At 32.8% G+C, this 27,537-nt stretch overlaps 6 protein-coding genes and 1 long non-coding RNA gene across 8 annotated transcripts; 5 read left to right on the top strand and 2 right to left on the bottom strand.

The window, feature by feature from the left end:
• Positions 1-570: 570 nt before the first annotated feature.
• Positions 571-1,296, top strand: LOC111281744 (uncharacterized). Its single transcript, XM_089761361.1, has one exon. The coding sequence runs from the start codon at positions 632-634 to the stop codon at positions 1,169-1,171; it is 540 nt and encodes a 179-aa protein (XP_089617487.1). The 5' UTR covers positions 571-631; the 3' UTR covers positions 1,172-1,296.
• On the top strand, positions 1,242-3,746 carry LOC149518974 (uncharacterized). Its single transcript, XM_089760433.1, has 3 exons — positions 1,242-1,304; positions 2,245-2,340; positions 3,186-3,746. Exons 1-3 carry the CDS (start codon positions 1,242-1,244, stop codon positions 3,585-3,587), a joined length of 561 nt encoding a protein of 186 aa, XP_089616559.1. The 3' UTR covers positions 3,588-3,746.
• Positions 3,747-3,968: 222 nt separating this feature from the next.
• LOC111281745 (extra-large guanine nucleotide-binding protein 1-like) lies at positions 3,969-9,692 on the bottom strand. The gene is made up of 8 exons (XM_089761360.1): positions 8,146-9,692; positions 7,894-8,031; positions 7,703-7,807; positions 7,444-7,608; positions 6,822-6,999; positions 5,979-6,220; positions 5,345-5,505; positions 3,969-4,673 (listed from the first exon to the last, which is right to left on the bottom strand). The coding sequence occupies exons 1-8, from the start codon at positions 9,313-9,315 to the stop codon at positions 4,082-4,084; spliced, it is 2,751 nt and encodes a 916-aa protein (XP_089617486.1). The 5' UTR covers positions 9,316-9,692; the 3' UTR covers positions 3,969-4,081.
• Positions 9,693-11,820: 2,128 nt separating this feature from the next.
• Positions 11,821-15,381, top strand: LOC111282094 (uncharacterized). Its single transcript, XM_022870041.2, has 7 exons — positions 11,821-12,057; positions 12,170-12,335; positions 12,431-12,489; positions 13,487-13,605; positions 13,849-14,086; positions 14,279-14,402; positions 15,128-15,381. The coding sequence occupies exons 1-7, from the start codon at positions 11,998-12,000 to the stop codon at positions 15,205-15,207; spliced, it is 846 nt and encodes a 281-aa protein (XP_022725776.2). The 5' UTR covers positions 11,821-11,997; the 3' UTR covers positions 15,208-15,381.
• A 2,958-nt stretch (positions 15,382-18,339) lies between these two features.
• LOC111282334 (cold-regulated 413 plasma membrane protein 2-like) lies at positions 18,340-20,634 on the top strand. The gene is made up of 4 exons (XM_022870374.2): positions 18,340-19,186; positions 19,737-19,844; positions 19,932-20,002; positions 20,266-20,634. The coding sequence occupies exons 1-4, from the start codon at positions 19,008-19,010 to the stop codon at positions 20,517-20,519; spliced, it is 612 nt and encodes a 203-aa protein (XP_022726109.1). The 5' UTR covers positions 18,340-19,007; the 3' UTR covers positions 20,520-20,634.
• Positions 20,635-20,999: 365 nt separating this feature from the next.
• Positions 21,000-23,138, top strand: LOC111282690 (uncharacterized). Its single transcript, XR_016342424.1, has 5 exons — positions 21,000-21,135; positions 21,817-21,943; positions 22,310-22,401; positions 22,644-22,793; positions 22,901-23,138. It is a non-coding gene; the product is annotated as an uncharacterized LOC111282690 (long non-coding RNA).
• Positions 22,514-27,308, bottom strand: LOC111282689 (putative CoA ligase CCL6). 2 transcript variants are annotated; one of them, XM_022870893.2, is made up of 19 exons: positions 27,093-27,305; positions 26,785-26,848; positions 26,386-26,478; positions 26,233-26,289; positions 26,032-26,080; positions 25,869-25,945; positions 25,722-25,761; positions 25,529-25,623; positions 25,279-25,443; positions 24,948-25,058; positions 24,763-24,850; positions 24,602-24,668; positions 24,439-24,514; positions 24,243-24,360; positions 23,796-24,041; positions 23,488-23,627; positions 23,142-23,324; positions 22,925-23,044; positions 22,514-22,778 (listed from the first exon to the last, which is right to left on the bottom strand). In XM_022870893.2, exons 1-19 carry the CDS (start codon positions 27,239-27,241, stop codon positions 22,731-22,733), a joined length of 1,986 nt encoding a protein of 661 aa, XP_022726628.2. In that variant the 5' UTR covers positions 27,242-27,305; the 3' UTR covers positions 22,514-22,730. The 2 variants fall into 2 exon arrangements, with proteins under 2 accessions (XP_022726628.2, XP_089617484.1); XM_089761358.1 differs by having other exon boundaries at positions 22,514-23,044; positions 27,093-27,308.
• Between the last annotated feature and the right edge of the window lie 229 nt (positions 27,309-27,537).

Below are 27,537 nucleotides of genomic sequence, written 5' to 3'. Positions count from 1 at the left end.
AAATCTACCAAGTGGTTATCTTTAATTTTTAAAATTGTTTGATCCACTAAGAAAACTTTTAACAAGCCTAAATAATTTGGCCCACTCTAATACATAACTGGTATTTAAGCTTTTGGTAAAGCTGACTGCAATTTTAGCTGGTAGGATTGTGGTAAAATTTTCAGTTCTTTTCGTTTATAGAGAATGTGCTTTGATGGGTTTGGAATTGCTATGATATGGTACTCGTATGTTACATAGTAGTAGTGGTGACTAACTAACAATGTGCCGGTAATGTTGAATTTGTGATAAACTTAGGGTTTCAGCAATGTGATGAAATATAGTGTATATGTGTTACAATTGTCTATTGGATTCTATTTTGCAAGCCATGTCAGAAGGTAATAGTGGTTGCTTTTCCCGAACTTATTTTTGTGTATGTCTTATAGCACATAGTAGTGATAAGTAAAAAAAAAGAAAGAGAAGGAAATGTTATGCAGTTTTTAGTTTAATTGATATATGTCTGATATCTAGCTTCATTTTGTAACTGTAGTTCCCCATCTACTGCTGTTGTGTGTTCATACGAACTGATGCCTGTGACAGTCACCTTTAGAAATTGTAAAGGGCAATACTGGCATGTGGAGGTGGAGGTGAATGAATGCAATGGCCAGATTTTTTTAAGAAGGGTTGGAGAAAATTCATTGATGAAAACTCCGTAAAGGATAAAGATATTTTATTTTTCAGTTATTTTGGATGTTTTGTGTTTGATGTGAAAGTATTCGGATTAGATCGATGTGAGAAGAGTGTTTCACATCTAGTGTTGGATAAGCAGGAAGATGATGATTATGATGATGATGATGATGATGAAGAATTTCAGGAAGAAGGAGAAGATAGTGAGATGGAGTTGGAGGAAGAAGCAGAAGAAGAAAATGATTATGATGACTTTCAGGAAGAAAGAAAAGATAGTGAGCTGGAGTTGGAGGAAGAAGAAAAGGATGATGAGGACTATCAGGAAGAAGGAGAAGATAAAGAGCAGGAGTTGGTGGAAGAGGAGGAAAATGAAGAAGTATTGGATAGTTTAAACAAAAGAAGAGGCCAAAAAATGAACAATAAAAGAAACGAAGGTGACTTTTTTTTGTATGCGAGTGCATCTGTGCATGTATGTGAAATTGTGCAAACCATTCATTCACTCATATAATGATGCATGTTTTTTATATGCTAAAACATTACCCTTTTGTTTACTTGGGCTGCATGAGGAATTTGCTGCTATGAACGATGAAGGAACTACCTCTATGGAGGTTGAAGAGGAGGAGCTTTATCCAGAAAAATATGTGCAACATTTGAATCCTTATTAGGATAAGGCTAAGGAGGAAGAACGAATTGGTATGTTACTTTTATTCTTGTTCTTCTTATCATATAATAAAAAGCTGAATTTGCTCCTACTCTCTTGGCTGCTCAAGGAATTTGTGATCTGATTTTGTAGCTAGTTTCTTGATTATAGCCTTTTTTTTCCCTTTAGACTACAGTGGTTATTTTTGTTCTTTTGTTTTCCATTCTCGAATCAAACTTCAGTTAGTCCACCATGTTTGACATAACAACCTTTTTTTTGGGTTACTAAACTGAGAATAAAAATTGGTCGGAGGATTTTATATGAATATGACAGTACACTGCTTGATAAATCAATAAAACCAGAAGTGCAGAAAAATAATTGTGGCTGTCCTGAATATATGTAAAGCTTCTGGCTGATAAGTGGTGAAATTTTTTTACTGTTGGGTATAGTTAGATAAACAATATTTACTATTTTATCTTCCTTTTAGTAATTTATTCTCATACATAAGTCAGAAGGAAAATTTCCTTGAGACACATTTAAATGACTAAATCATTTTTTACTTTCTTTTTCATGTTTTAATTCCAAATAGAAGAATTGCTAGAAATTAACTTGACCTCAAAACCCTTTGACCGCATTTTAAGTTAAGCAAGTCCTTGTAGGAAGTACAGTTGTGGACCTTCCATGCTCCCCCGACTACATTTTCCTTGCATTTGTTGTACGATTACTTAAAGCTATTAGCATTTGGATTGATAATGTTGCTACTAGGAAAGTAGAAACCATTTACATGACCATTCATTAGTTTCCTTTTACAATTGTATCCTTGTTGACTAATACTAGGTTCTTAGATTCTTCTCCATTATTTCAAATATTATTTTTCCCGACATGTGTCCAATGCCAAGAATGCTACTAACTTCTGGCTATATTCTTTCTGTGGGTCTCAGTATGTTCCAGTTGATGTAATGAGAGATTATGATCTGACTCTAGGGGACGAGGAAATGACATTTGTTGACGCATACACGCGGGAAAGTATTAGGAAGGTTGTTAAATGGAAGGATGGTCATGCATAACGGGATGGAGAAGTTTCTTCAATCGAAACAAAGTGAATCATGAGCGTGACGCTTGTATATGTGAATTTCTGCTCGAAAAGGGACAAGAAAAGAAGTTCATACAAGTTCACATTGTCCGTCACAGGAAACATGCCAAGTCCCAGAAGCATAATATGAAGAAGCAAAACCAAAAGCAAACATAATCAGACATGAAGATGCTTTTAGTTTAACTGTTTAATTATCACGGTAGGCCCACACTTCAGAGTTTGGTCTATAAGCTGAAAGCTCACTTGGTAAAAGACTGATATATAGAGCTTCGTAACTTTTTACTTGCAGGCTTTTGTAGTTCATTTTGAAAAACTTTGGGTTGGGTTGATATACCATCACAAAACCCACATTTTATGTCCGTACCCAAGTAAACGTACTCAAATTGGATTGGAAATGGATAAGTTGAAAAATTACACTATCCGAAGCTATACGTTGACAGAACTCTTGTTTGGATAAAGTCTGAATTATGGAATAAAATTGATCTGATGGATATACAAGCTAAAAAGAAGAAACTTACAAGAGCAATTGTTTTGGGGATTGTGGGTAGGCAAAAGTTAAGGGTCTTTTGTAGTGTCTTGGCCTTTAAATTGGTGGCCAGTCTTTATTGGCATACCCTGCATCTCAAGTTTCTCCTGGCCAGCATTTTAAAGCTTTTCTCCCTTGATCATAAGCTCATCTAATCTGCTGCTAGCCAGCCATCCATCCTTACTGCACCTTATTCATCATCTGTCTCTGATACAAATCAAGCCCAAGTTTGTTCTCTTCAATTTTTGTTTCATAAGTTCTAAAGCTTCCATTTCTTGTATAGCAATATAGGAACGACAACAGCCTCAGCTACATTCTCTCCACCCTCATTTGCTGCTGCCATTGTTGGCAATCCCGGGAGGAGAACTAGAGTTAAAGTAAATTATATTACAGGATTGAATTCTTTTAGTGGGCTAAAAGCTCATAACAATCTGGTCTCACTAGGGCAACCAGTATGCACTGAGCAATCTTTTGCAAAGGTTGTGAGCTCACTGCAAGCTCCATCAAAGGGGAAAGGTAGGGGAGGTGGTGCCCTCTCTTCAACCTGCAGTGAAGTTGGTGATATATGTAGGATTGCAGCAATCATGAATGACCTTGTTCTCATTGGAGTTGCTGTGGGATTTGTGCTTCTTCGAATTGAAGCATCTTTGGAAGAGGCCAAGTGAGAATTTTAGAAACTTCAGCAAATTTGTACTTTAATTTCTTTTCATTTTTCATTGATGTGGAACTTGATTGTTTTCGATCTCCAACTAAATTAGCATCTTGGATTGCTATTTTGAAACTATATATACCAGATAAAATATCAAACGACAGTTTTCTTCAAATCCATGCCAATTCTGATCATGTTGCAGACAATTAGTTGCCATTAAAGATGTTATGAATAGATTAATATCTAGTTGTATGTATCTTGTGAATCCAGTAAATATAGATGAAAGAAAAAGTGCTTGAAGATACTTCTTTCTCAAAAACAAAATATATACCGCTTCACAGTTGAATTCTATGGTTTAGAACTAAAAAAGTAAATAAATAAATAAAGGAATCTGCTGTATCAGAAAAAAATTAGTTTCAGCTCTAAGAATGTGAGTTTCATAATTTCATACATCTCCTGTTTTCAAGTACTGGGTTTTTTTCTATTTTCCTTTTGAAGTAAAAAAAGGGGTCATGTGGTTGAACTTGCCTCAATATCCGTAGATGACAACTCGTTGTTAACAAAGCTGTTTTCATTTTCATCCCACTTAAGAATGTCCCTGGCGTATCTTAGAGCTTCATCAACAGATTCCTGCTCCAAGCCGGTAACCATTGAAACATACAACTTACGATCAGTAAGAGAAGTGAACAATCTCTTGAACTTCACAGCGATGTAGTGGAAGGCACGCTGTGCTAGTGAATTGTGATTATTTCTATTATTGCTGTTGTTGCTGTTACACTGATTATGGCTGATAACTGGATTGAAGTCATGGAACCATTCACATCGAGTCAGAGGAACCTGCTCAATCTTTTCTTCGAGCAGGTCAGCTTTGTTGAGTATTAGAAGGAAGTCCTTTTGCTCAAAGGTTCGATGAGTGACTATTCTTTCAAACAGTTGCTTGCTCATCAACATTTTGTTTGTGAGAACTCCATTACTGTCTAATGAAAACTCATCATAGTCGGTCAAGGAGACACAAAACAGGACTATATCAACGTCTTCAAACATTTCCACCCACTTGCAGTTCTCCCCAAGGCTACTGGGATGCAGTCTAATAAGTTGGAACCTGCAGATTCAGAGCAAGAAATGCTAAGCAAGATAAATATATACTAACACATGGTCAAATCTATTTATTATTGTGAATAAAAACTCTAATATTAGTAAGATTTGATTTCAATTCCTTGAGGCATATGAAAGAAACCTTTCTTGCTTCTTTCATCACCATGAAGATGAAGATGAAGATAAAGATAAAGAACATTCTTTTGTTTTCATTTTTATTTTCTAACTAAGAAAAGCCCCAAATCCCTATAGAGGATTCCTACTTTTGCCTGTATGAGAGATTATTTATATTTGACACAACAGAAAAATGGACTGCTTAAATTCATTGAAGAAGAATATGAAATCTTCCAATGATGCACCCTTCAGCCCCAAGGAATGCTATGAAATGTACAAACAGGGAAACATAATTTGTGCTATTGTTGACCAAGTATAAGGCTCCGCTTGTCTCACCAAAATTCATAAATGTGACCTTTAAGGATGTGTTAGATGCAATGAACCGTAATTTGGTTGAAAGTGGTTTGTATTGCAGCTTAACAGTCATCAATATCACCTAAAAGTTTATCTTTATTCCAAGATGAGAATTACTAGGAACTAAACTCACCAGAAGCATCTAAACATTTAAGGCATTTGTAGCCAATAAAAGTTAACAATTTAAGCATAGAATAGAATAGAACTAACTTTGCTGATGGATCATGCTGATAACCATCAATAGAGATTTCTCGTTCTCTTGTGGGGAAAGAGAATTCCATGGAAGAAAGTCCATTCGATGATGTAATTCCCTCAGCATACAAGATATCCATTTCAGAGGGCTCATAATCTGTCCTTGAGATCTCAACAGCCTAAGAAGAAGATAATTTTAAACCATTAGAGTTGCTAAGAAATTTGAATGTAATAAAGTGAAGAGATATTAGTCATAGAAGTGAAAGTGTTGCCAGATCCTGCACTTTCTTCTCCAAGCTTCAATGATTTAATTAAGAAACTAGCAATTTCAGCTGCCCACTTTAGTCTAATTATAAAAAAATTTTAAGTTGGTAGAATAAAGAAAATTCTCAGTGGCAGTGACAGCAAACTTGAAGTATGCTGCAAACTAATACTATGAATGTTATACAATTTATACACTATATATGGAATTGCTAAGCAGGAAAACATCAGTAAACAAATTAGACAAGCAGATATTAAAGACCAAAAGGCACAACCAAAAAAAAAGAAAAAAGTTGAACGGAAAAGGGGAGATTGGAACTTGGAGCAAACCAACGATTCACCTTAATGACACATATTGCTATCAAACTAAAACCCCATAGAGTGGGCTTACCCGTTCTAGAAAATAAGTAGCAACTCTGGGCAACATTTCTAGTTCATGCCTCCGGTTATATGTGGCCTGAAAGGCTGCATCATTCCACAACTCCCTAATAAATGGTGCATATTCACGAGTAGCAGCTGGGAACATGACTTCCAAATTACCAGACACCATCACTTGGACAAGCCAATCTGAGAAAGCTTTCAGTCTGAGGGAAATGGAATATTTTGTTTTACCATCAATCTGGCTAGCACTGCCTGTTGTCAACAATGAACCTCAAACTCTATTCCACAACAAAGTCAATTATTCTATGCCAAATGCAAGTTTCCTCTAGCCAAATATATTACAGGAAAGCTATTGGAATTGGAAATTCAATCAGTTAATGAATTGCAAAAGTGTGAGAATATATATCTAAACAGAAAGAACAGAGCTACTACTACACTCTTAAAAGGAAAAAAGAAAAGAAAAAGTAGAAGTAATATAATTAAGGCCATTTGGATACAACAGATTTCAATGAAAAACTTCCCTTTCAGTGGTAAATTTGTCTATTAAGTACACCAACATTCTTGTACTTTATATATAGTAAAAGTGGGAAAGCCTAAAAGTAAATACTTAAAGCCCAGTCAGCCACGGCTTTTACAAAACATCTTGCTACCTTTGAGGCTTATCACAACTGATTTAAAGTATTCAAGGGGGAAGAGTACAAAAAGATTACTTGAAAATGTGCCTATAAAGAATAAGCTGTACTGTCAAAAAGGGTTAGAATTATAATTTTAATCACTAAGAAAATTCGCAGAGAATAAAAAAAAAAAAAAAACCTGGTGAAAGTGCGTACAGAACAAATCACTATTATTGTACCTGAAGAACCAGATCCCTCAACAATTTTTCCTTTTCTGTTCTGTAGTAATATTTCTTCTTCAAACCGTTCTCGCCCCTCAAGCAATATAGCTAGATAGCCATACAAATTGCTTTGGATCATCAATTTGATATTTTGGCACTCAAATTCAGAGAAAGGAATTTTATACACAATCTTGGCCTGAAATAAGCAAGTAACAAATTTAATGTTTCATTTAGACAGCCCATTCTGAATTTCTAGTGTCATGCAACCAAAGTTTAGTATTCATAAATATCAATAATATTTTAAATTATAATTGAAGGTAACTGTGTGCCTATAAACATTAATGAGGATTCATTTGCAATCTTGATCACCAAATGAATATTATGAATTTGTAATGGCTTAAGATATAGAAATAATTCAAAGGTTACTGTAATAATTCTATCACTCTTGTTCAACCTCCTCAATCCTTTAAAAATTTTAGATTGTAGTCAAAGGCATCTATTCATGGCTGAACTAATGAGACAGCAATTTTGGTGGAGAAAGCCCAATGGTAAGTCAGCTCAAGATCCAAGATCTCCATCTAAGCTGATGAAGGACAACAGGATGGCGTATTGAAATGAGTTGCCTCTATTGGTATGTTACCTGCTTATATATTGTACTTGTGCCAGACTTTTGATAGCCAACTAGAAGAATTTTATGAAGCACTTGCTGCTCTATGGTTCTCGGGTTGACATCTTCTCCAGAAGGATTCACAGTATCAAGAGGAAGCGGCATAGACAAAAGAGTGCAAAAAAGCTTAACTCCCATCTGAGAATAATGTACATCCATGTTATTACTAGTACATGATATAAGGTGAAATAAATTAGGCGTATGCAGTATGCATATCCCTATGCAAATATACCTTGTCCCATATAGGCCCCTTTACATTCTTCTGACCCTCTTCCTGGTAGGATCCATCCGCACTTAGCCAAAAGCTAGGTTTTCCTTCACAATGAACTCCTGCCAACTGCAAATATTTAACAGCATAGCATTGAACTTACATGTCTTAAAAATCATAATTTAAAAGAACTCAATCACGTAAAGCAGAACAACCTGCAGCATCCATAGCTCCTTTTTAGTAATCTCTCGATTATTTATGAGTATTTTTGCTTTTCCATTGCTAGCATTAGCCTTCATGTGACCTCCAACATTTAGCTGGGCAGTAATAATCTGGCAAGGCCCGTGTCCTTCCTGATTTTTGACAGAGCAGTAATTCAATTTTAATGGAACATAATGGGAGCTAGATTACTTCCATTTTTTTTTTTAAAAAAAAAAGGAAAGTCAAGAGCAAAGTTTGGTTATTACCTTTCCCCAGAATCCAGATAATTTATCATACCAATAGGATCCTGGTTTAAGCTTTTTTGGAGGGTTTTGGCAGGTCTGCAAAACATGCAACTCATGTTGACTCAGTGGCTCTCCATTCACAACAACCAACTCAGGTGGTAGCTGATTAGCCTCGCACGTCCTCTCAGATCTCATTGCCTGTTGAACTTCCAACTCAGTGAGCAGCTTCTTGAGCATCCGAGAACATATTCCTAGACTTCCCCTCCTTGACTCATTTATCTTCTTACCTATACAAGTAACACATTTTCTTCCCTCTGGCATCGACCCCATTGCTCTCAGTACACACTTATAACAATACTTAGCATTACAAACAATGCAAATCTCCTTTTCTGTAAACCTGTTTCCCTTTAAGCACTTATAACATGAACCCTTTTTCCCGTTCCTTGCAATCGGTTGTGCAGCAGGGATGCTTTCTATCTCGGAATAGCTGGACTCTTCCTGAAGCATGTCACATGATTCGGGATCACGGAAAGTTACAACAGATGGTCTTTTGACATGGCAAGGAGTCTCATTGTTACCATCTTCCCCTTTTTGAGAAAAGACCTCGGATGATGAAAGTGCAGGTGAGCTTAAAACTGACTCTGTTGTATCTGAGTCAGGAGGATCCATATAGCCTAAACCTCCCTCACGATCATCTAGCTCTGGCAGCCCTCCTGATGATTTACCCAAACTACCATGAACATCAGAAATTTCCAGAACGCCAGAACTTCCTATTCTATCACATAAATTCGTTCTGCACCCACCATCAATTCTCTCACCTAATGAATCCAAGCTATCAACTTGAACTGATGATTCATTGAACAAACCAGGACGATCAATGGATTTTCGATCTGAGCCAGGTTCAGAACCAAATTTGTTATCTTTGGACAAATTTTGGTTCACTAGTTTTGTCTTTACAATCGGTTGGATAACGGGCAATGAAAAATCATTCAGAACAAAGGAAGATGAAACTGTGGCAGCAGTTGGGAGTTGGTCAACGTCCACCGGAACTATTTTGGGGATATCAAAAGTGACCGGAGGACCATGGTACTCAACAGCAAATGAGTATTCAATGTTATTATCATCATCGCCATCATCATTTTTAGGAGCTGATTTCTCAACAGGAAGAATTTTTCTTAGGAGGCCAGCCATCGCTTCTTTCAAATCTCAATTCCAAAAATTAAGCCACAAATATCAATTCCATAAACCCGAGAAACATAACTATCTCAACAACCCATGAAACAAACCAAAAAACCTCAAAATCCCACGGAGCAAAACAGCCAACATAGAAAATCCATGAAGTATAACCACCAACAAACAAAAGAATCAAACGTCAAAACCCATCAACCACCAAGAAGAACAATTCTTTAATAACCACTTCAAACAATCAAATAAAGCTAGTTTTTTTTCCTTTCATCACCTAAACCATGCTCAAAAAGACCATCTTTTTTTCTGTGAGGTCTGAAAGAGAAAGATTGGAAATCTACCAGGGATCGGAACAGAGCAGTGAAGCTGGGAAATTTCCAAGCAAAATGAGAATGAAAATGGTTGCCAACAATAAAGAAGAACGAAAATGCTGAGTCTTCTTCTCTTACCAGTAAACGATAGAGACTGGAGAGATGACTGAGTAGACCCATTCGTCATAAATATTTTCATTGTTTTTCCACGTCAACACGCTGAAGAAGAAGCTGCTAGGAAACACGGATGGTAAGGAAAGAAGATGGAAATTGAAGGGCTCCTTCTTACGTAAAATGGTCGGTCGTTCAAAAGGGTGTTCAAAAAAATGAACTGTATCACTGTTCACTGCATGTTTCGGTCAATAAAAAGGGGGTCAAGTGGAAAACGACCAAACCAAAACTGGAGGCTAACTACGCAATTTTGGAATACGTTATCTAACATTATGTTTGGATAACAAGTAATTGAGGAAATAATGAGAAACCTTTTATAATGATCGTAAAAACAACCTTTTCACCAATATGTTTGAATTTAAAGAAAAAAACGACTCCAATTCTAAATTCTGTTTTGTTTAATATCAATTTGGGATTGAATTAATGGATAAAAATCATTTCCTTAATATGAAAATTTTGAATTTTAAGATATTTTAAATTATGGATATATTTTATTTTGATTTAAAAATCGATTAATTGTTTTATATTTGAATGTATGGTTAAAAAAAAATTTATTTGACGATGATGGTACGGAATTTGAAGATTTAAAAAAAAATAGAAGAAAATAAAATATCAAATTCTTTTTACAGTTTTTACACGTAAAATTTGGTCTTTCTTTGACTTGGTAAATGATGAGGTTGTTGAGATGGCCTTTGCTGACAAAAGAAACTTAATTTCTCACGTGATTCACACTTAAAATTGCCAAACAAAATGGTAATAATTTTGTTTAATACTAAACAGAAAATTAAAACTAATTAATTAAATAACTTTGTTTAATTTCGATTATGTATTAGTTTAATACATTAGTTAGATTTGTGAAATTAGAGGGTTTATAGGATTTAAGTTAAATGATTTTTTGAATATTTAATTAAAAAAAATTATTTAAAAATTAGACGAAAGAAGGCTCAAACCTGTAATAAAAAATTATGATAAAAAAATATCGAAATTGATTTTTTAAAATGTATTTCGTCTTTCAGATTAATGGAAAAATAGATACAACAATTTTGTTTAATTAGGAAATATTCTATGAATAAAAAACTTTTTTAGAGTCTAAAATTAGAAATCGTAAAAACACAAACTTTTGACGACTAAGCTTATGTTGAAAAAATAAATAAATAAATAAAATTTTCTAAATTGAAGCATGGAATGGGTCATTGTACGCCTTTTTACTTTTTTTTTTTTTTTAAATAAAGATTTGATTCGAATTTTGACATATATTAAGTACAAAAAAAAAAACAAAACAAAACAAAACTCAAATAAAAAAACAGTATGTGTTAAGTGACATTTGAGAGTGACAACATTGAAAGAGATCAGTGCGTGTTTCTCCCATTGATTGAGTTTGAGGTCCTTTTTTTTTACTGGGTAAATGATGAAGTGAATTGACATGTTAATTTTTGTGCAAATCACGGTAATTTTTTTATTTATTAATTTTCTGCACTATATAAAATATTATATTTTATATAAAAATTATTATTATAATTCATATAAATATAAAATTATAATTTTTTTAATTTTATTAAATTTATATATAATTATTATTAAATTTTTAAATTATATTATTTTAATATTATTTTTTATCATATTTATATTATCGTATTATATTTTAAATTATTAAATTTTAATTTTTATTGGAAACTAATTATTAGTTAATGAGTGTCTTTAAAAGAAATCACGTTCATTCATTAATAATAGAGTTTAAATTTTTTATTTTTAAAGAATAAATAAAAATAAAAATAAATGAAACTGTTTACGAAATTAAAAATTATACATGTATAAAAAGGAGCTCAGTAAATAATATCTTCACCTAATATCTTAAAAATAATGAATGAAATTATGGTAAGTCCAATAGTGGTATTTTGATTTGGGCTAGCTGTCGATTGATGGCCCCTTTAATGCACAACACAACCCAATTTTGCAACCTTGGGTTGGCCTTCTTCACCAAAATCCTAAATCAGTTGCCCAAAAAAAGGCTCTGCTGCCATGACCCCTTAGCCCACAAAGCTATCTTGTTCTTCAAGTTCGAAAAAAGTAACACGAACTGCACGGAGTAGCCGAGGAAGATCAAAGCTTTCAATCAATCAAGTCTCCATTCTTCAAGCGTGAGAAGAGAGCTGCTTCAATTAACCTTCTTAATTCAAACGAAGGACCCTAATTTTTTCTCGTGGAAATGGAATTTGTTATCGAACAAGGCAAACAAACGCACGAAGAATGCTCTACTTTGCTTCTGGTTCGCTCACCTTTTTCCCTTTTCCCCCTTTTATAATGCCATCGCTTAGGGTTATATACTTATACTATAATTCTTGATTTTGTTTTTAATAGAAAATTAATTTTTGTCTTAGCCTGCGTTGTCGATTGGGAACGTGGGGCAGCTAGCAGTGGATTTGCTAGTATCATCAATGAAAGCAGAGAGAATTGGATACTTAGACGATCCCTTTGTGCTTCCCTGCGTTGGAAATGATGCTTATGGACCAATTCCTTGCGGCGAGCTTGCTCTCCCTCTCGAAGGTGCTCTCTTTACTCACATTGTCTTCAAATTCTTTGTTTTATTAGGTTTACAGTAATGTATTTGAACTCAATTTTTGTTCTTCTTAATTTTGCAGCTTACCAATCGTCTTCTAGTCGACTCACTCTTCTCCAACAGCGGTCTCCGGTGGTCAAGGTATTTCTTCAGTTATAGTTTTACTGATTTGATTATATTTTCCCGTGCATTGAAGTGCTGGCACGACCTTTATGATGTTTGAGTACTTGTAATCGATCAGGGCCATAGGTAATCTTTGTTTTAGTTATCCCTATCGTCTGGAGAAGTTACTCGTTTTCTTTTGGAGAATGTGCAATGAATTTTTTCGTGTTTAAGTATAATAATCTTGATGCTTTTGAATTAAAGCTTCTCTGACTAACCAATATAGGATTTTGAGGATTTCACAAGCTAGTTTTACTGCTTAAAATGAGCTAGAAGGAGAATAGCCATTTGTTGCAAACCTCCATTTTCTCCCATCTCTAGAAAGTATTGGATCATTTTGGTCACTGGATATATGCACAGTGGGATTTAAAGAGAATATAACTTCATTATTCAAGTCAAGGTTTGTTTAGCAACTTCTACTATCGTTCATCTTTCTTGCCAGTTTTCGCATTAGCAAGGTACTTGTAGACTGGTTGTAATTCTTTTTTGTCATATGGTCATTATAGGAAGCAGATGTGTATAACTAAATAATTAAAGACTCTTAAACAAGGAATCCAAATAAGATTTTTTTCAGAATTTAGACAGTCATTGGATTACTGTTATATTTTTTATGCTAAAGGATTTTATAATTTGTAATTGCCTTCTTGAAGCAAAGAATGACAACTCGATGTTTTTTTCCTTGGACTTTGAATGTGTAGTTAGTACATATTTGACTAACTTCTACATAGAGTGCAAGGATGGGCTTTTCATGGTTGTCCTGACTGAGGGATCTACCGCGCCATTTGAAATTCATTAATGAACTAACTGTATATTTTGTGATCTTGTTTTGAATTTTTTTTGTTTTCCCGTTTCAATTAGGGATATGGTTGCACGCATGTTTTCCCCATCATTAGTTTATTTTTCTTTATTTTTAATGCTATAACAAAATTTGAATATTAATAGAATTGTTTGTTCTTTTAAATGGTCATTTATAAAGGGGATGATGGTTGAATTTGCCAAACACTTGGCAAATTTTGCTGCTGCAAGTGGAAAAAAGCATGTTGTTCTGCTTTCCAGCTTGGATTTTGGAAAGTGGCAGAAAATTGACATGTCAAGGTATTTCAAGCTGTAATTTTTCTTCAACTAGTATTAATATACCTTTAAGTTCTTTATTTAGTCAACATCATTATTTCCAGTTTCAATGGAACCCTGCTTTGGGGACAGCAAGTCTTTTGACTTGTGAATCTTTGGAAATATAGATTATTGATTTACTTCTTTTCTGGGAAATTACCTTGGCAGATGGATGTTTACAAGCAATTCAGCATTTTATCAATACTGATCATTTGGCTTTGGTTTCAGTGGTATGCAGATATACTACGTATCCAGCACCAATCCTGATGGAAGAGATGATCACTGTGAACAACTTGGATGGGAAAAGCTGCAAGAATACAATCCTGCTCAGAGATGTTGGAAGTATCTTAGCACCTTACCCGAAGGAAATACCAAGCTGGAAAGCAATTTGCCTTTTGAAGATGAGCTGGAAGAGGAAGATTACTACCCAAGTTTGCCTTTTGCTGCACTTTTTTCTTGTTTGAAGGTATTCTTCTTCGTTTAAGTGCATAACCATTTAGTAATGAATGTTGGGTGAGTCTCCCTTTCGCAGCAGTTTTTCTTTTTCCTTTTTTTTTAACTTTACATTAGCCACTTGATAATGAAGTACTATGCCAAAATTTCTGTGTATGATGACCCCTGTATTTTTCTGTGGCTTACTTTGTAATTTTCTATATAGGCCAAAGGATTGAAGGTCACATGCTTATTATGCTACTGTTCAGAAGGGGATAATATACAGGATGCTTTTCATTTGGCTGAGGCAGCATGCAAACTTTTGGGTCTAAATCCCCATGCTTTTCATGGTAAGTTTCATTTATACTTGAGATATCAATATTATTGCCTGCAACAGCTACTCTTTGACATCTTTTGATGCGTATGACCTATCCCAAGATCAATAGGAAAGGGGAACTAGACCAGAATTGTATTGTTGAATAGTGCCTTCTACCCTTGATCATGCCCATTTTCTAAACAATTCGACACTTACAAATGTATGTTTTTTTCACACTTGTTAGTGTTTTTGTTATTAAGAACTTCTTCAAATGCAGCACATAGTAAGAATATGGTTCTCTTGAAGGTTTACAGTTCAGCAATGCAACATTATTTTATGCATTTATCAAAGTATTTTCCAATCATATGCACCTGCTAATGGATACAGACCCCTGTTTCCTCAGTCATTTCGATGATCATAATGCTGGAAGACTATATAATTGTTTTGTTTTTATCATTTTTTTTTTTCAAAATAATACATTTTTCTGTTATTGCTGTGATGTTTGCTTCATAAGTGAAGGTCTTATGGGGGGGGGGGAGGGGATTTGACCATGGCTTTTGCATTATCATCTACAATATTACTCCCTGTTATGATTCAAATGCGCTAGTCTCCAAACTTGTTTAATTGTAAGAGACTAATTTATATGGGTGCTAAAGAGCTTTTTAACCAAAACCATATTTTTCATTGCTATCGTTTGTTTGGTCTGTCAACAAATGCATTAAAAATTTAAAGCACTCAAAAGTGTTGTAATGTTTTCAGGTACTGAGAGTGGAAGTTGGGTTATCCCTTTCTCATGGCAAACTGTATATGGACCACCACCAGATATGTCTATCTTTTAGACTTTAGATCTGACCATCTATAGTAACTATCGTTGAAACGTTTGGCTTTGTTAGCAGAAAAGTAGCATGTATTGGCACTGATGGAAGCAGTCAAGAAAAATTGCTTGAGCAATTATATTATGTTAAAACTTTTGTTCAGAAATGCGTTAAAACAGTCAGTTTTTTTTTTTTTCTCATTAATCTAACATATATATATATATATATATTATAAGACACGAAGTTATTGGATAAGATGTGTTGATATGAACGTTTATGTAGATAGTTTTTTTTTATGACACGTAAGATGATATTTATATTATATTATTTATCAAGTAACTTTATTTAATAAACTATTTAAATTTAATATGTTTGGATAATTATGTAAATTTAATATATTTGAATAATTATTTAAATTCAAATCAAAATCTATAAAATATTAAAAATTTTACATAAATATTAAATTCAAATATATTAAATTATAAATTATCTTTCTTTTTTAATTTAATCATAATTTTAAATATATATAGGCTTAATAAACTTTTATTTGCTTTCAAATAATTTTATTTAATAACTTATATAAATTAAATATTTTTGGATAACTATTTAAATTCAAATAAACTTTTATCAAAACTTGAAAAATTTACATAAATTTGGAATTTAAATATATGAAATTATAATTTATCTTTTCTTTTTAAATTTAATCATAGCTTTATATATATATATATATATATATATATTGTATGTGTATGTGTAAGCTTAATAAATTTTTATTTGTTGAAATCAAAATTTTAAAATAAAAATAAAAAGTCCATAAAATGAGATTGTCATCCCTGACCAATGGGATATTATTCGTTATTGTTAGAATTAGAAATTAAATAATAAAAAAAAATGTTATTTGATGATTATGGTTTATGTGCTTTGACAAAATGGGTAAAAATTAGAAAGAATAATAATCATATTATACTTATGAACAAATAAATTCATTTTGTACCTTAATTTTTCTTTTATTTCTTTTATTATTATTTTTTTAGTTTTAAAAATAAGTTTGTGATAATGTTGGATTGTTTTTTTTCTTTGTTTTTATAATATTGATATTTTTTAAAATTTCAATAATGAAAGGAAAATGAGCACACATTTAAATTGGTTTCAATTAGGTAATAGGTATAGTTTTTTTTTTTTTCTTATTATTGTTTTTTTGTCATTTTTTCCTCTATTTGTTTGTTTTTTCCAACCTTTTATTTGGTTTTATTTACATTATATGATATATACATTTAGATTTGATTTATTCTAAAAAAGTTGATTCATATGTGTGTGTATATATATATAGTTAAATTGGATACTTATTATGCATAAGTATAAAATATTTAAATTATATATATGTTCTCAATTTGTATATTGTTAAATCAAAATATATAAGATATTAAGAATTTTACATAAATTTTAAATTTAAATATATTAAATTATAAATTATATTTTTCTAATTTAATCATAATTTGAAATACATATAGGTTTAATAAACTTTGTTCAGTTGTCAAATAATTTTATTTAATAAATTATATAAATTTAATATTTTTGGGTAACTATTTAAAATCAAATAAAACTTTATCAAAAATTATAAAATTTGCATAAATTTTGAATTTAAATATATTAAATCATAATTTATTTTTTTCTTTTTAAATTTAATCATAACTCTACATATATGTGTGTGTGTGTGTGTGAGAGAGAGAGAGAGAGAGAGCTTAATAAAATTTTATTTGCTGAAATCAAATTTTCAAAATAAAAAAAAAAAACTTATAAAGTGAGTGCATCACCTTCTAACTAATATTATTTTGTTTATTATTATTAGAATTAGAAATTAAAAAATGCAATCTTTTTGTTTATTTGATGATTATGATTTATGAATTTTGACAGAAATTAACAAAAACTATAAAAAATAATAACCACATCATACTCATGAATAAGTAAATTTATTTTTTGCTTTTTATTATTCTTTTATTTTTATTTTTTAATTTTAAAAATAAGTTTGTGATGGTGTTAGATTTTATTTTATACTATTAATTTTTGTTTAGATATCAATAATGAAAATAAAATGAGCGCATGTTTGGTTGGGTTCCAATTAAGTAATAGGTAGAGTTCATCACTTTTTTTTATATTATATTTCTTTTTTTTATTATTTTCCTCTATTTGTTTAGTTCTTTAAACTTATTATTTGGTTTTATTTGCATTATATAATATATGCATTTAGATTTGATTTATTCTAAAATAAATCGGTTCATATGTATATATATATACATATAGTTAAACTAGATATTTGCTATGCATAAGTACAAAAAATCTAAATTATTTATAATTTTCAATTTGTATATTTAGTTTATGTTCTAATAAAAAAACAACTATGTATGTTAAAGTATATATGTAAAAAAATAAGAACTAATAAAAAGCAAATGGTTATGGACAAATTAATAATTATGTTTTATAGTTCAATCATATTATTATTATTATTATTATTTTTATTTGATATTTTATTTTTGGTTTAGCTTTATAAGATTTAATAATTTAAGAATATTTTGCTAATATAAATGTTTTTTACAATTTAATCAAATGATATATTTTTTATATATTCATATCAACATATAAACAATTATTAATCTTGATTTTTTTTTTTAATACGTCGAAGAAAAATTTTATTAAAAGTAGTGAGATGGTTATAAATATTAAATCACAATTAAGAGTACAAAAAAGGCACAAAAAGAATATAAACTCTAAAGAAATTGTACCAACATCACGTGAAGAATAAAAAAACATAGATAACAACATTTTAACACTACAAAAAAACATATAAACCAATAATAAAAATCTTGATTATTTAAAATTAAACTTTGCTTTTTTGATCAAATAAAAAAATAAGTAGCAAAATTTTCATTATTTAATAAATGAATTGAAAAAATAATTTGTATGAAAAAGAAAAAATTTCTATAATTCTTTGAAATTTTACAAAAACTTTGACTTTGAAAAAATATTACAATATATATAAACTCTTATTTAATTGTACCTTAATATTTATGAATGTATGATTATACATAATAAATCAATAAATATTTGTATATTTATTTACTAAAGTAATATAAAAAATTAAGGTTAATAAAATTTTTTTAATTATTAAAAATAATTAAAAAAATTCCATGCATGACACGGGTTAAAAATCTAGTTATTTTAATATTCTTATTCAATCCATTAAAAAACTGCTGCAATAGTCATAAATAAAGTATAGATTTTTCGTTTCCAAAATCTCACGTATAATGAGATGAGAATAGGAGAATTATAATGCAAGTTGAGTTGCCGACGTGTAAATAGTGATTAGATGGGCCCCTCAAATAAAATCTTCAAGACGTGGCAAAATTATGTTATGGTTTAAACTTTAAACATAACATAATTGGCGTCTGTCGTTTTTTAATTTTCCCACAAAAGAGATGGAAGGGGACACATAATCAAAGTACAACTGCCAAACACTTTCTTAGCTCAACATCTTCTTCCACGTGGCACCTATTTTGAAAACCTGCCAAACTGAGCTAACACTCGGAGGCTGGCCATTGGTTATTACTTTCTAGGCTTCTCTACTCCAAACTCTAAAAGTCTAAAACCAGACGGTCAAATGGTTGGTTTGTTTGTGTTGTCCACTCCTTAGTTGTCTCCTTAGCATTATAACTTGGAAGCTTCGCTTCTTTGTTTACTTGTTTTTCTTTCTCCTTATCCTTTTCATCGTTTCCAGTGTCTCTACTAACTATTTGGTGAGCAAGAGGCTGAAGAGAAGAGGGTTAATAATGATGGGAAAGAAGACTTATTTGGCAATGAAGACTGAGCAAGAAGCAAGTGATCTGATCAGTTCTGATTTCAAAGAGCTAGTCTTTGCTGCTAAAAAGCTTGCTAATCATGCCATCAAGTTGGGTTCTTTGGGACTTGGGACTTCATTTCTTGAATGGATCGCTTCCTTTGCTGCAATGTATGCCACACTCTTTATCTCTTTCTTTCTTCAATCTTCGTATGTTCATTTTCAATTTTCACTGCTCTTAATTAATTAATCCTAGATATCTAGTAGGTTTTTTTTTCTTCTTTGTTTTTATTTTCTGCTGTTAGTCTCATGGTGATCCAAACCAATCAGTCGACCGAATGTTGAATTTTGTTATGAGTGAAGGGATTTTCCAGATGTGACAGCTCGAGACTATAATTGTTGAACTGGATTGAAACCTTAAGGCTTTTTAGTTTTCATTTTGAAACGTTTACGTGTATAAGCTTTTTAAGATTCCCGCTCGGTAATTTTTTGCTATTTTTTTTTCTGATTTATCTATCTATTTTCATGATTCTGTTTGACTGTTTCTCGCGAGTTCTTTCTTTTGCCTAAAAAGTTCCTTGTTTCCTAACACCACCCTTACACTTCATTGAGGAATGGCCGCATACCAATATAGTAGCGGTCTCAAATCATTATCCTCTCAACCAGTTCAAGTATTCTAATGGTTTACTCTGTCAATATTGCTTGTGCTTAATTAATGCAGTTATTTATTGATCTTGGACCGAACAAATTGGAAAACAAATATTCTTACAGCACTATTAATCCCATATATCTTCTTGAGTCTTCCTTCCATATTGTTCAGCATCTTCAGGTAAGTCCATGCTGTGAGCTACACTTATTCGTTTAGCTCAGTTATTCCTTCTTCTTTTCCATTTTAATAAATTGTTTGGTCATGCAGTGGAGAGGTCGGAAAATGGATTGCTTTTGTTGCAGTTGTTTTGCGCTTGTTCTTCCCTAGACGTTTCCCAGGTATAATATTGATCTAATCCCTCTATTACTTGGTCATGCTTGAGCTTGATACTATCATGTATCAACTCACTAGGATCTTTCTTTTGTCTTATCATATTTGAACGATTATCCGATAAAATGGTTGGTCACCTTGTCATTTGCTCGCCAAACTATTTGCTTCCCCGTGTTCAATTTGATTGAATGTCTGAGTACTTCTGTTGGACAACTATGATGATATTCGAAATTTGTGGATAACCAGTTATTACTTAATACTGAAACTGCAGATTGGCTGGAACTGCCCGCTGCTTTGATTCTTATAATAGTGGTGGCTCCTAGCTTATTCTCAAGCACTATAAGAAGCAGCTGGGTTGGTGAGGTAATATGCCTTGCCATTGCTTGTTACCTACTTCAGGAACACATCAGGGCATCAGGTGGGTTTCGGAATTCTTTCACAAAAGCGCATGGGATATCCAACACAATTGGCATAATTCTTCTGCTAGTCTACCCTGCTTGGGCTTTGGCAATAGACATCCTGTAGGTTCAAGATCAGCAGTTCGTGGATTGTGTTTTCCTGTAACCATTAATTTGTTGAGACATACAAATTCATTGTCATTATTGTGCCATAAGACATGGTTTTGCTTTGCTCTTTGCTTTGTGCATTTGTAAGAATTCCTCATTTGAAGGACTTATAGTAATATTTTATTATTGTTGTAGAAAAATGTAGTAAAAGTTATGGGAAACTATGAATAATCCAAGACAGAGAACCTTGAGAAACTCATGTTCAGCAGGGGCAATATGCCATGCATGATGCTTAGATATTGTGGCCCAAACAACATGGAAATGATGCATTTGGGCCTAGTTCTTGCAGCGAGGCCCATTTAATGGTGAAAGGCGGTAAAAAAGAAGCCTAGTTTTGCGCCGGTGGTCAAGGGCGCGCAGTCTTCGACGGTCATATTTTTTGGCCTTTAAAAGAAAGCGAGGGTTTCTGTTCCCGCTTAGATTAGATTTCCTTTTTCCTCTCACTTTTCTGTTCTTTTCTTTTCTTCTTTTTATAAAATCCAGTTTTTGTTTCTCTGCTGCGATTTCGAGGATGTTATTGTAATTGGTCCTCTTATTGTGAAATATTTTACTATGCATATTTCAGGGACTGAAAGGTATGCTCTGTTTCATTTACTCTGTTTAATCTTTTATAGTCCAACAACTTTGGCTGCACTTGTTTGATGTTTTAAAGACTATATTGTTGTTCAAAGATTGTTGTTACTCGTTTGCTTTGATGATTGTTTGTGAAGCCGTATGGTTTTGTTGTTGGATACTTTTGTAAATTATTCATTTAATAGTTTTCTCCTCGATAGAAACCCTATGAAAGCTATTTATATCTGTGCATCTACATTGTGTGTTAAATATATATATATATATATATATCTATATATATGCTTGCTTGTTTTACCATTTTAAGTACCAGTAAGGTCAAACTATACTGTCCTTGATATCCTACAAGATTAATATATACATGCTCTAAGATTTATGGTAAACAACTCAACATCGAAGTCCTTTTTGATAATGATACTTCCTTTTTGATAATGATACTTCTACCATCTAAAGCTTTCAAAAATCCTTGCTTACGATCTGTGATGAACCTGTTCTCTACACTGCTCTCTGTTATTTCCCTTATTAATGCAAGCTCTTCTTCATGACACTCCTGGCAAGAGAAACCAACACAGAAAATGAAGCTTTCTTGGACCAAATTGTCCTGTTCCATCTTATTTTAAACTTTGTTATATCCGATGGTCCGTGTTGGTTTGTTGTATTTGGGGAATAACAATTTTCTTTTATAGTCTGGATTGTTTGCTATAGATTGATGGCTGAAGCTGACAGCTCCTGCTCAAACTGCTGTCTTGTGTAATGACATGGTTAAGTGTTGAAGACGTGGTTTAGAATGTGGCTGAAGATGTTGGATATGAGGTCTACTTCCTATCGTCTTGTTTTCTTTCAAAATGTTCTATATTTTTAAAATATTTACATATAAATTATTAATTTTGGGTACAGTATTATAAAATGAATTGTTCTTCAGCTAAAAGAATTCAAGAATTCTAATGGTTTACTCTGTTTCTTTTTTTTTTTTTATAGTAATTGCAGCTATTAATCCCATTAATCTCAGTCCATTTATTAATGTGATGACTGAGGATATTTTCTTGTATGTTAACTTAAGCAAGTGTCCTTAGGCTTTGAATTCGAAGTTTGTCAAATGAACATTTCGTGTTCTCATCTTTGTTAATCGTTTCATATAATGTTTTCATTTGTATTGATCAATTATTACTTCCATTGCAGATTGGCTAGAAACACCCTCTGCTTTGATTCATCTGATGGTAGTGACTCCTGGTCTTTTTTCAAGCTTTATAAGAAACAGCTGGATTGGTGTGGTAATATGTCTTGGCATTGCTGCTTTATATACATATGATGACAATTATTTATGCTTATGCAAATCAGACTTAAAAGCACTGCATAAATGCATGACAGATAGAAATAAGAAGCTTGCACATCCCAACTTCATCAACAAATTTTATTCTTGTAAATAGATATATATATATATATATATATATATATAGCGGAGATCAATTTTCAACATCACTTTAAGTACATTAAGAATTCTTCTTTCATTAAGATTTTCAGATAAACAGAAACAAGTTTCAGCAACTACTGGTAATCGATGGCACAGCTGAGTATCGGGTTCTTGCTCTCGGAACTGCTCTTATACCTTTGGCCCCTTTGCTTCACTGTACAGTTGATCAATTCGATCCTGCAGATGATGTTGGTATATGATAAAAATCAATTCCATGTGAATAATATAACTTTCACATTTTACCATCAACTGTGTTTTGTTCTTTTATAAGGTCCCAAGGAATTATTTGTTCTTGACAGGAAAAAAGGGATAGAAAAGAATACCTTGTAGTATTTGAGCAGTTGCGGCCTCTTCAGTTTAAATGTTGGGGTTACCAGATCCCTCTCAATGTCAAAGGGATTCGGCTCCAAGAACACTGCTTTTAACATCTCAAAGCCTCTAAGCTGTGTAAGTATAGATTTTGTATTGGTTGAGAAAAGAAATTCATATTATTTAAATTGCAGAGCTAGGAAGAAAAAAATGTGACATTTTTCTACATACTTGATGTTTCTGACCAGTGCGATTTAGCTCGTCTAAAATGTATTTCCTTGCCTTCGGGTTTTCACACAATGATTTGAAATCAATAGCTTCATTATGTTCTATCGCCCAATCCTCCAGTGCCTTTCTTTCAGGGACTACCACAGCCACAAGAAATGACTCAAAACTGTTCCCATAAACCCAGATCTGACCATTGGAAAGTTTAAGAAACCCACATTTAGGGCAATCTTGGAATGTGTTATGCTTAAATGTTATAGCATAGAGATAAATCCTATTAATGGAAACACATAATGAGATGTTCTGTTTCTGTTCAGTAGCAATTTCACTTGTGCAGTATAAAGCAACATACCGACGCTATAAGGGGGCAACGTGAGTATGTATTCTCAACATTCTCCACAGCAACATATTCACCTTGAGAAAGCTTGAAAATATTCTTTTTCCTGTCAATGATTTTCATTGTTCCATCCGATTGCAATTCGCCAATGTCACCTATCACAATCTCAACATGTTTATATCAGTAAGACTAAATGTTCTGATTTTCTCCACTTCATCTGATGATTCTTAAGCTAGTCAGAAAGAGGAAAAAAAATACAGGTAATCAAGAAATTTTTTTTTCTCTGCATATTATAACTTTGATGCAAATTGGAAGGTTTGTACCTGTATGAAACCACCCATCAACAAGAACTTCATTGGTTAGATCTTGTCTCTTGTAGTAACCTGAGAACAAGGTGTTTCCTCTCAGGCATATTTCTCCACGAGGCACACTGCAAAGTGCATCATATCCCATCTCTGGCACTGACTCAAGCCTTGCTTCAATGGTTGTTATGGGAACGCCAACAGTTCCAATCATAGACATTACGTTGGCGAGGGAACTAAAACACCCACCACAGCTCTCAGTCAAACCTATCATGTTAAAACATCAGAAAAATCAGAGGAATTTGTATAGCCAAAACATATTGGCCACTAACAGTTAGTGAATGATAACTGGTTGACGTTTGATTTCACTTAAAAATTCCTAAGTGGTTTCTGCCATATTTGATGAATTCTGAAATGATATGAATTATTTGAAGTAGGACAAAAATAAAAGAAAAGAACTCCTCTGACCATATCCTTGTGATAAATTAGAGCAGCTGGAGACCCGCAAAAATTCCTCCACATGCCTAAGCAAAGGTGCTGCACCAGAAAACATTATACGAACTTTGCCTCCCAATGCTTGTCTTACCTACAAGAATTAACTTACTTCTAGCAAGTAAAGCACGAATCTTAATCCGAATAGAGAAAAGATGTGTGGATGAAAAACCTTGTCGAAGACCAATTTGTCCAAGAGAGGGGCTGCTTTGTCTTGTCGGAATCCAATCTCCATATTTCTTAATTTGCTGTTTGTAGCTTTTCCATTAGTTGGACAGCAGACTAGACTAACAATCAAGTAAATCCAACAAAGGGGATTTTGCAATAAAACTTACTAGTTATAAGCAAACTGGAACAATTTATTCCGAAGTGCGCCACCAGATGCAATTTTGTTAACAATACCTTCAAGCACAAATTTCATGGATATTGCTCAGAACAACTGGTATCAACAGTATGAAATTACATATTCGTTGCAAAGATAATTATCCGTATGTACCAGTGTATATGCGGTCATATACTCTTGGAACCCCACAAAATACAGTTGGCTTTAGTTCCTGGATATCTTCCATCAAATAACGGATATCCTGGAAGTAAAGGAAGAGAGCTGGACTAGATGCCTTTATACTAAAAAGAGAAAAAGACAACGGAAAATTGTACAAATTATGGCAATTTTAATCTTACCCCTTGCCAAAATCCTATTGAGGAACCACTTTTGATAAAATAAGTCTCCATTATCTGATCATATACATGAGCCAGAGGAAGAAAGGAGAAATATGTATCTTCTTCGGAACACTGTAATGCAAAATTATATCACCAAAACTGAAAATTTTTTCAAGCTTAACAAGAAAAAAAAATCAAACAATCTTTTCTATTTTAAGAGTTGAGCCATTTCATTCAATTTAACTTTCTATGTCATACAAAAATTTTGTTTCTTTGTTTTTGACATTAATTCTTCCATTTTTTTTTTACCATGCATGTTTTTCCCTAACAAGGTTTATGTTTGCTTTCTCACCGCTCTGTCTGTAATGTCTAATAGTTGATCTATAGACAACACTTCTGTCATGATTGCCCTGTTTGTGAGAATGACTCCTTTTGGTTCTCCTGTTGTTCCACTAGTATACATAATAGTGCAGATACCAGTCTTCTGTTTTGGAGGAAGTTCACAATCCAATGAACCCTGCAGAACATTAGAAATCAGGTAAATTTTTGTGTAAAATCTAACTGAATTGACCAGTGAAACATCGTTTTGATCAAAGTCTTACCAACTCAGAGAACTCCTTCCAAGAAAAGAGAGATACCCCAAGTTCTTCAGCTTCCTTTTTCTGTGTGCTAGAAACACATGCAAAGCTGACAATAGCTAGAAAAGGAAGATAAATACTTTAATTGTTAACCTACTGCTCTAGAAATAATTAAATGATCTTAAATGTCAAAACATCTAATTGATTTTCCACTTACTTTTTAAGTAAGAAGAACATGCTGGAAGGCATGATAGAATCTGCGCATAATTACAAATATATTGTGAACAAACTAAAATGAAATGCTGCTCAAAATTCATAAAACATATACTAAGAATAACCAGGTTCAGTTGCAATGACAACTTACGGAAGGGAGCTTATTCTCTTGAACAAAGGCTATTGAAACTTCGGCATGGTTAATGATGAACTCCACTGCATTAGCACCTGCAACAAAGTAAAAGCAGATAAATTTATCACCTCAAATGAATTGAAGAATGAAGAATGTACTGAAAAAATAGAAAATGTCATACCAAGAGTATCATATAGAGGTACATATGTTACAGCTTGACTGTTACAAGCCTGTAAAGAGGGGAAAACAAACAAATTACCTAAGTTTGTAAAGTTGTGATAGTGGCAATACAATTAGAAGAAGCAGGAACAATCAATTCAACAATTTGTTATAGCCTTGGTCATAAGTCACTTAATTGGTTCAAAATAGATACCAGGCATACCTCCATAGAAATGATCCATTCTGGACAATTGGATCCATATATACCACATCGGTCCCCCTAAAACCATGACCGGAAGTGTTTTGTCAATCTTCAGATTACTAAATGAAGTTATATAGGAATGATTGTGTTTTAACTGATTAGCTATAGGCTTACAGGATTGACACCGCGGCTCCTCATGGCAGAACCAATTCTAAGAGCGGCATCATAAGCCTCCTGATATGTGATCCATACATAAGGACCAGCTTGCTGCAAAACCAAATGAAACCATGCATGATAGCATATACCAAGGAAACTGAACTATTTTATCAAGAAAAACTTTAATCTGATAAGTAAAACTTGGTTTTCAGTTTTGTTGAGTGTTATAACATATCGTTATCTAATAGATGAATGTTCAATAAGTTTCATTAGCTTACAAATGGAACTTTAAGTAATCCTGAGACTGGCCAAGGCACTAGAACAAAACAGTACCAACTTTGAGCGCTAAGTTACTGTTGAAGCATGTTGCTTATATCATTCTCTAGCAATAAACGGGATGGGGAGATTGCAGTTTACCTTAGACTCTGTGGTTTGTCTTCGACCCAGCATTCGGCTATTTGGGTTCCTTTTAACAGAATCACTGCAAGAAATACAACAACATATTACAATTCAAATTTTATCCTTTCGTTTCATAACATTTCTGATTTATTAATTCAGTTGGTCAGAGTCGAATAGTATCTTTGTACAACAAACCTTTGCAAAATCAAGTCAAAAGCAAACTCTCTTTCTAATCCATTGTAAAGGTTTTTTTTTTTTTAATGAAAATGGTATGAAAAATCGATCTTTTTTGCAGAAATGAGCAAATTCTATAGGTTAGCACTCACCTAAAGAACTCCCATGGAGAATGGCTTCCTTCTGGCAAATCCAAGAGACCATCTTTAGCATAAATGCACCTGTAAACCGGCCCGGCGGACGACTTTGTCTCAGTTACCGGCCTTGATTCTTCAACCTTTACAGTATGTTTGTCCGACATTTTCAGCTTAATGAAAACAATATTGCAAGATCTCTATGTGTTTTAAAATTAAGTTTTGCAAAAAGTGGTTGAACCAAGAACAGAATTTATGAGAATTTAATCACAAAAAGGGAAAGAGAGAGGGTGAGGTAGACTGGTTGGTTGAGCAGCTGCAATAAATTCAAGATAAGCTTATTGGAAGAGACATATTGAGAATATTTTTGTGGTGATGTTTTGAAAAAACTTGATGCCAATGACATGCAACGAGGATGGATTTTGGAATTCCAAAACTTTTTCCCTCTTATTTATGATGGTTG

The sequence above is a fragment of the Durio zibethinus genome, chromosome 5, assembly GCF_047325235.1.
Source record: "Durio zibethinus cultivar Kanyao isolate XHJ-2024 chromosome 5, ASM4732523v1, whole genome shotgun sequence".
NCBI lineage: Eukaryota > Viridiplantae > Streptophyta > Magnoliopsida > Malvales > Malvaceae > Durio > Durio zibethinus.
Note: the sequence above shows the minus strand (reverse complement) of the source record. Positions and strands in the feature narration are given on the sequence as shown.

Coding starts and splice junctions, on each gene's coding strand:
- LOC111281744 (XM_089761361.1), top strand. CDS start 632: ATGCAATGGCCAGATTTTTTTAAGAAGGGTTGGAGAAAATTCATTGAT.
- LOC149518974 (XM_089760433.1), top strand. CDS start 1,242: ATGAACGATGAAGGAACTACCTCTATGGAGGTTGAAGAGGAGGAGCTT. Junction 1,305..2,244: donor AGCTTTATCCAGAAAAATAT/GTGCAACATTTG, acceptor TGTGGGTCTCAG/TATGTTCCAGTTGATGTAAT. Junction 2,341..3,185: donor CGCGGGAAAGTATTAGGAAG/GTTGTTAAATGG, acceptor CATAAGTTCTAA/AGCTTCCATTTCTTGTATAG.
- LOC111281745 (XM_089761360.1), bottom strand. CDS start 9,315: ATGGCTGGCCTCCTAAGAAAAATTCTTCCTGTTGAGAAATCAGCTCCT. Junction 7,000..7,443: donor CAAGTACAATATATAAGCAG/GTAACATACCAA, acceptor TGCTTATTTCAG/GCCAAGATTGTGTATAAAAT. Junction 4,674..5,344: donor CAGCATGATCCATCAGCAAA/GTTAGTTCTATT, acceptor CTGAATCTGCAG/GTTCCAACTTATTAGACTGC.
- LOC111282094 (XM_022870041.2), top strand. CDS start 11,998: ATGGAATTTGTTATCGAACAAGGCAAACAAACGCACGAAGAATGCTCT. Junction 12,490..13,486: donor AGCGGTCTCCGGTGGTCAAG/GTATTTCTTCAG, acceptor TCATTTATAAAG/GGGATGATGGTTGAATTTGC. Junction 13,606..13,848: donor CAGAAAATTGACATGTCAAG/GTATTTCAAGCT, acceptor CTTTGGTTTCAG/TGGTATGCAGATATACTACG.
- LOC111282334 (XM_022870374.2), top strand. CDS start 19,008: ATGATGGGAAAGAAGACTTATTTGGCAATGAAGACTGAGCAAGAAGCA. Junction 19,187..19,736: donor ATCGCTTCCTTTGCTGCAAT/GTATGCCACACT, acceptor TAATTAATGCAG/TTATTTATTGATCTTGGACC. Junction 19,845..19,931: donor ATATTGTTCAGCATCTTCAG/GTAAGTCCATGC, acceptor TTGGTCATGCAG/TGGAGAGGTCGGAAAATGGA.
- LOC111282689 (XM_089761358.1), bottom strand. CDS start 27,241: ATGTCGGACAAACATACTGTAAAGGTTGAAGAATCAAGGCCGGTAACT. Junction 26,290..26,385: donor GGAGCCGCGGTGTCAATCCT/GTAAGCCTATAG, acceptor TCATGGTTTTAG/GGGGACCGATGTGGTATATA. Junction 24,851..24,947: donor CAATAGGATTTTGGCAAGGG/GTAAGATTAAAA, acceptor CTTTACTTCCAG/GATATCCGTTATTTGATGGA.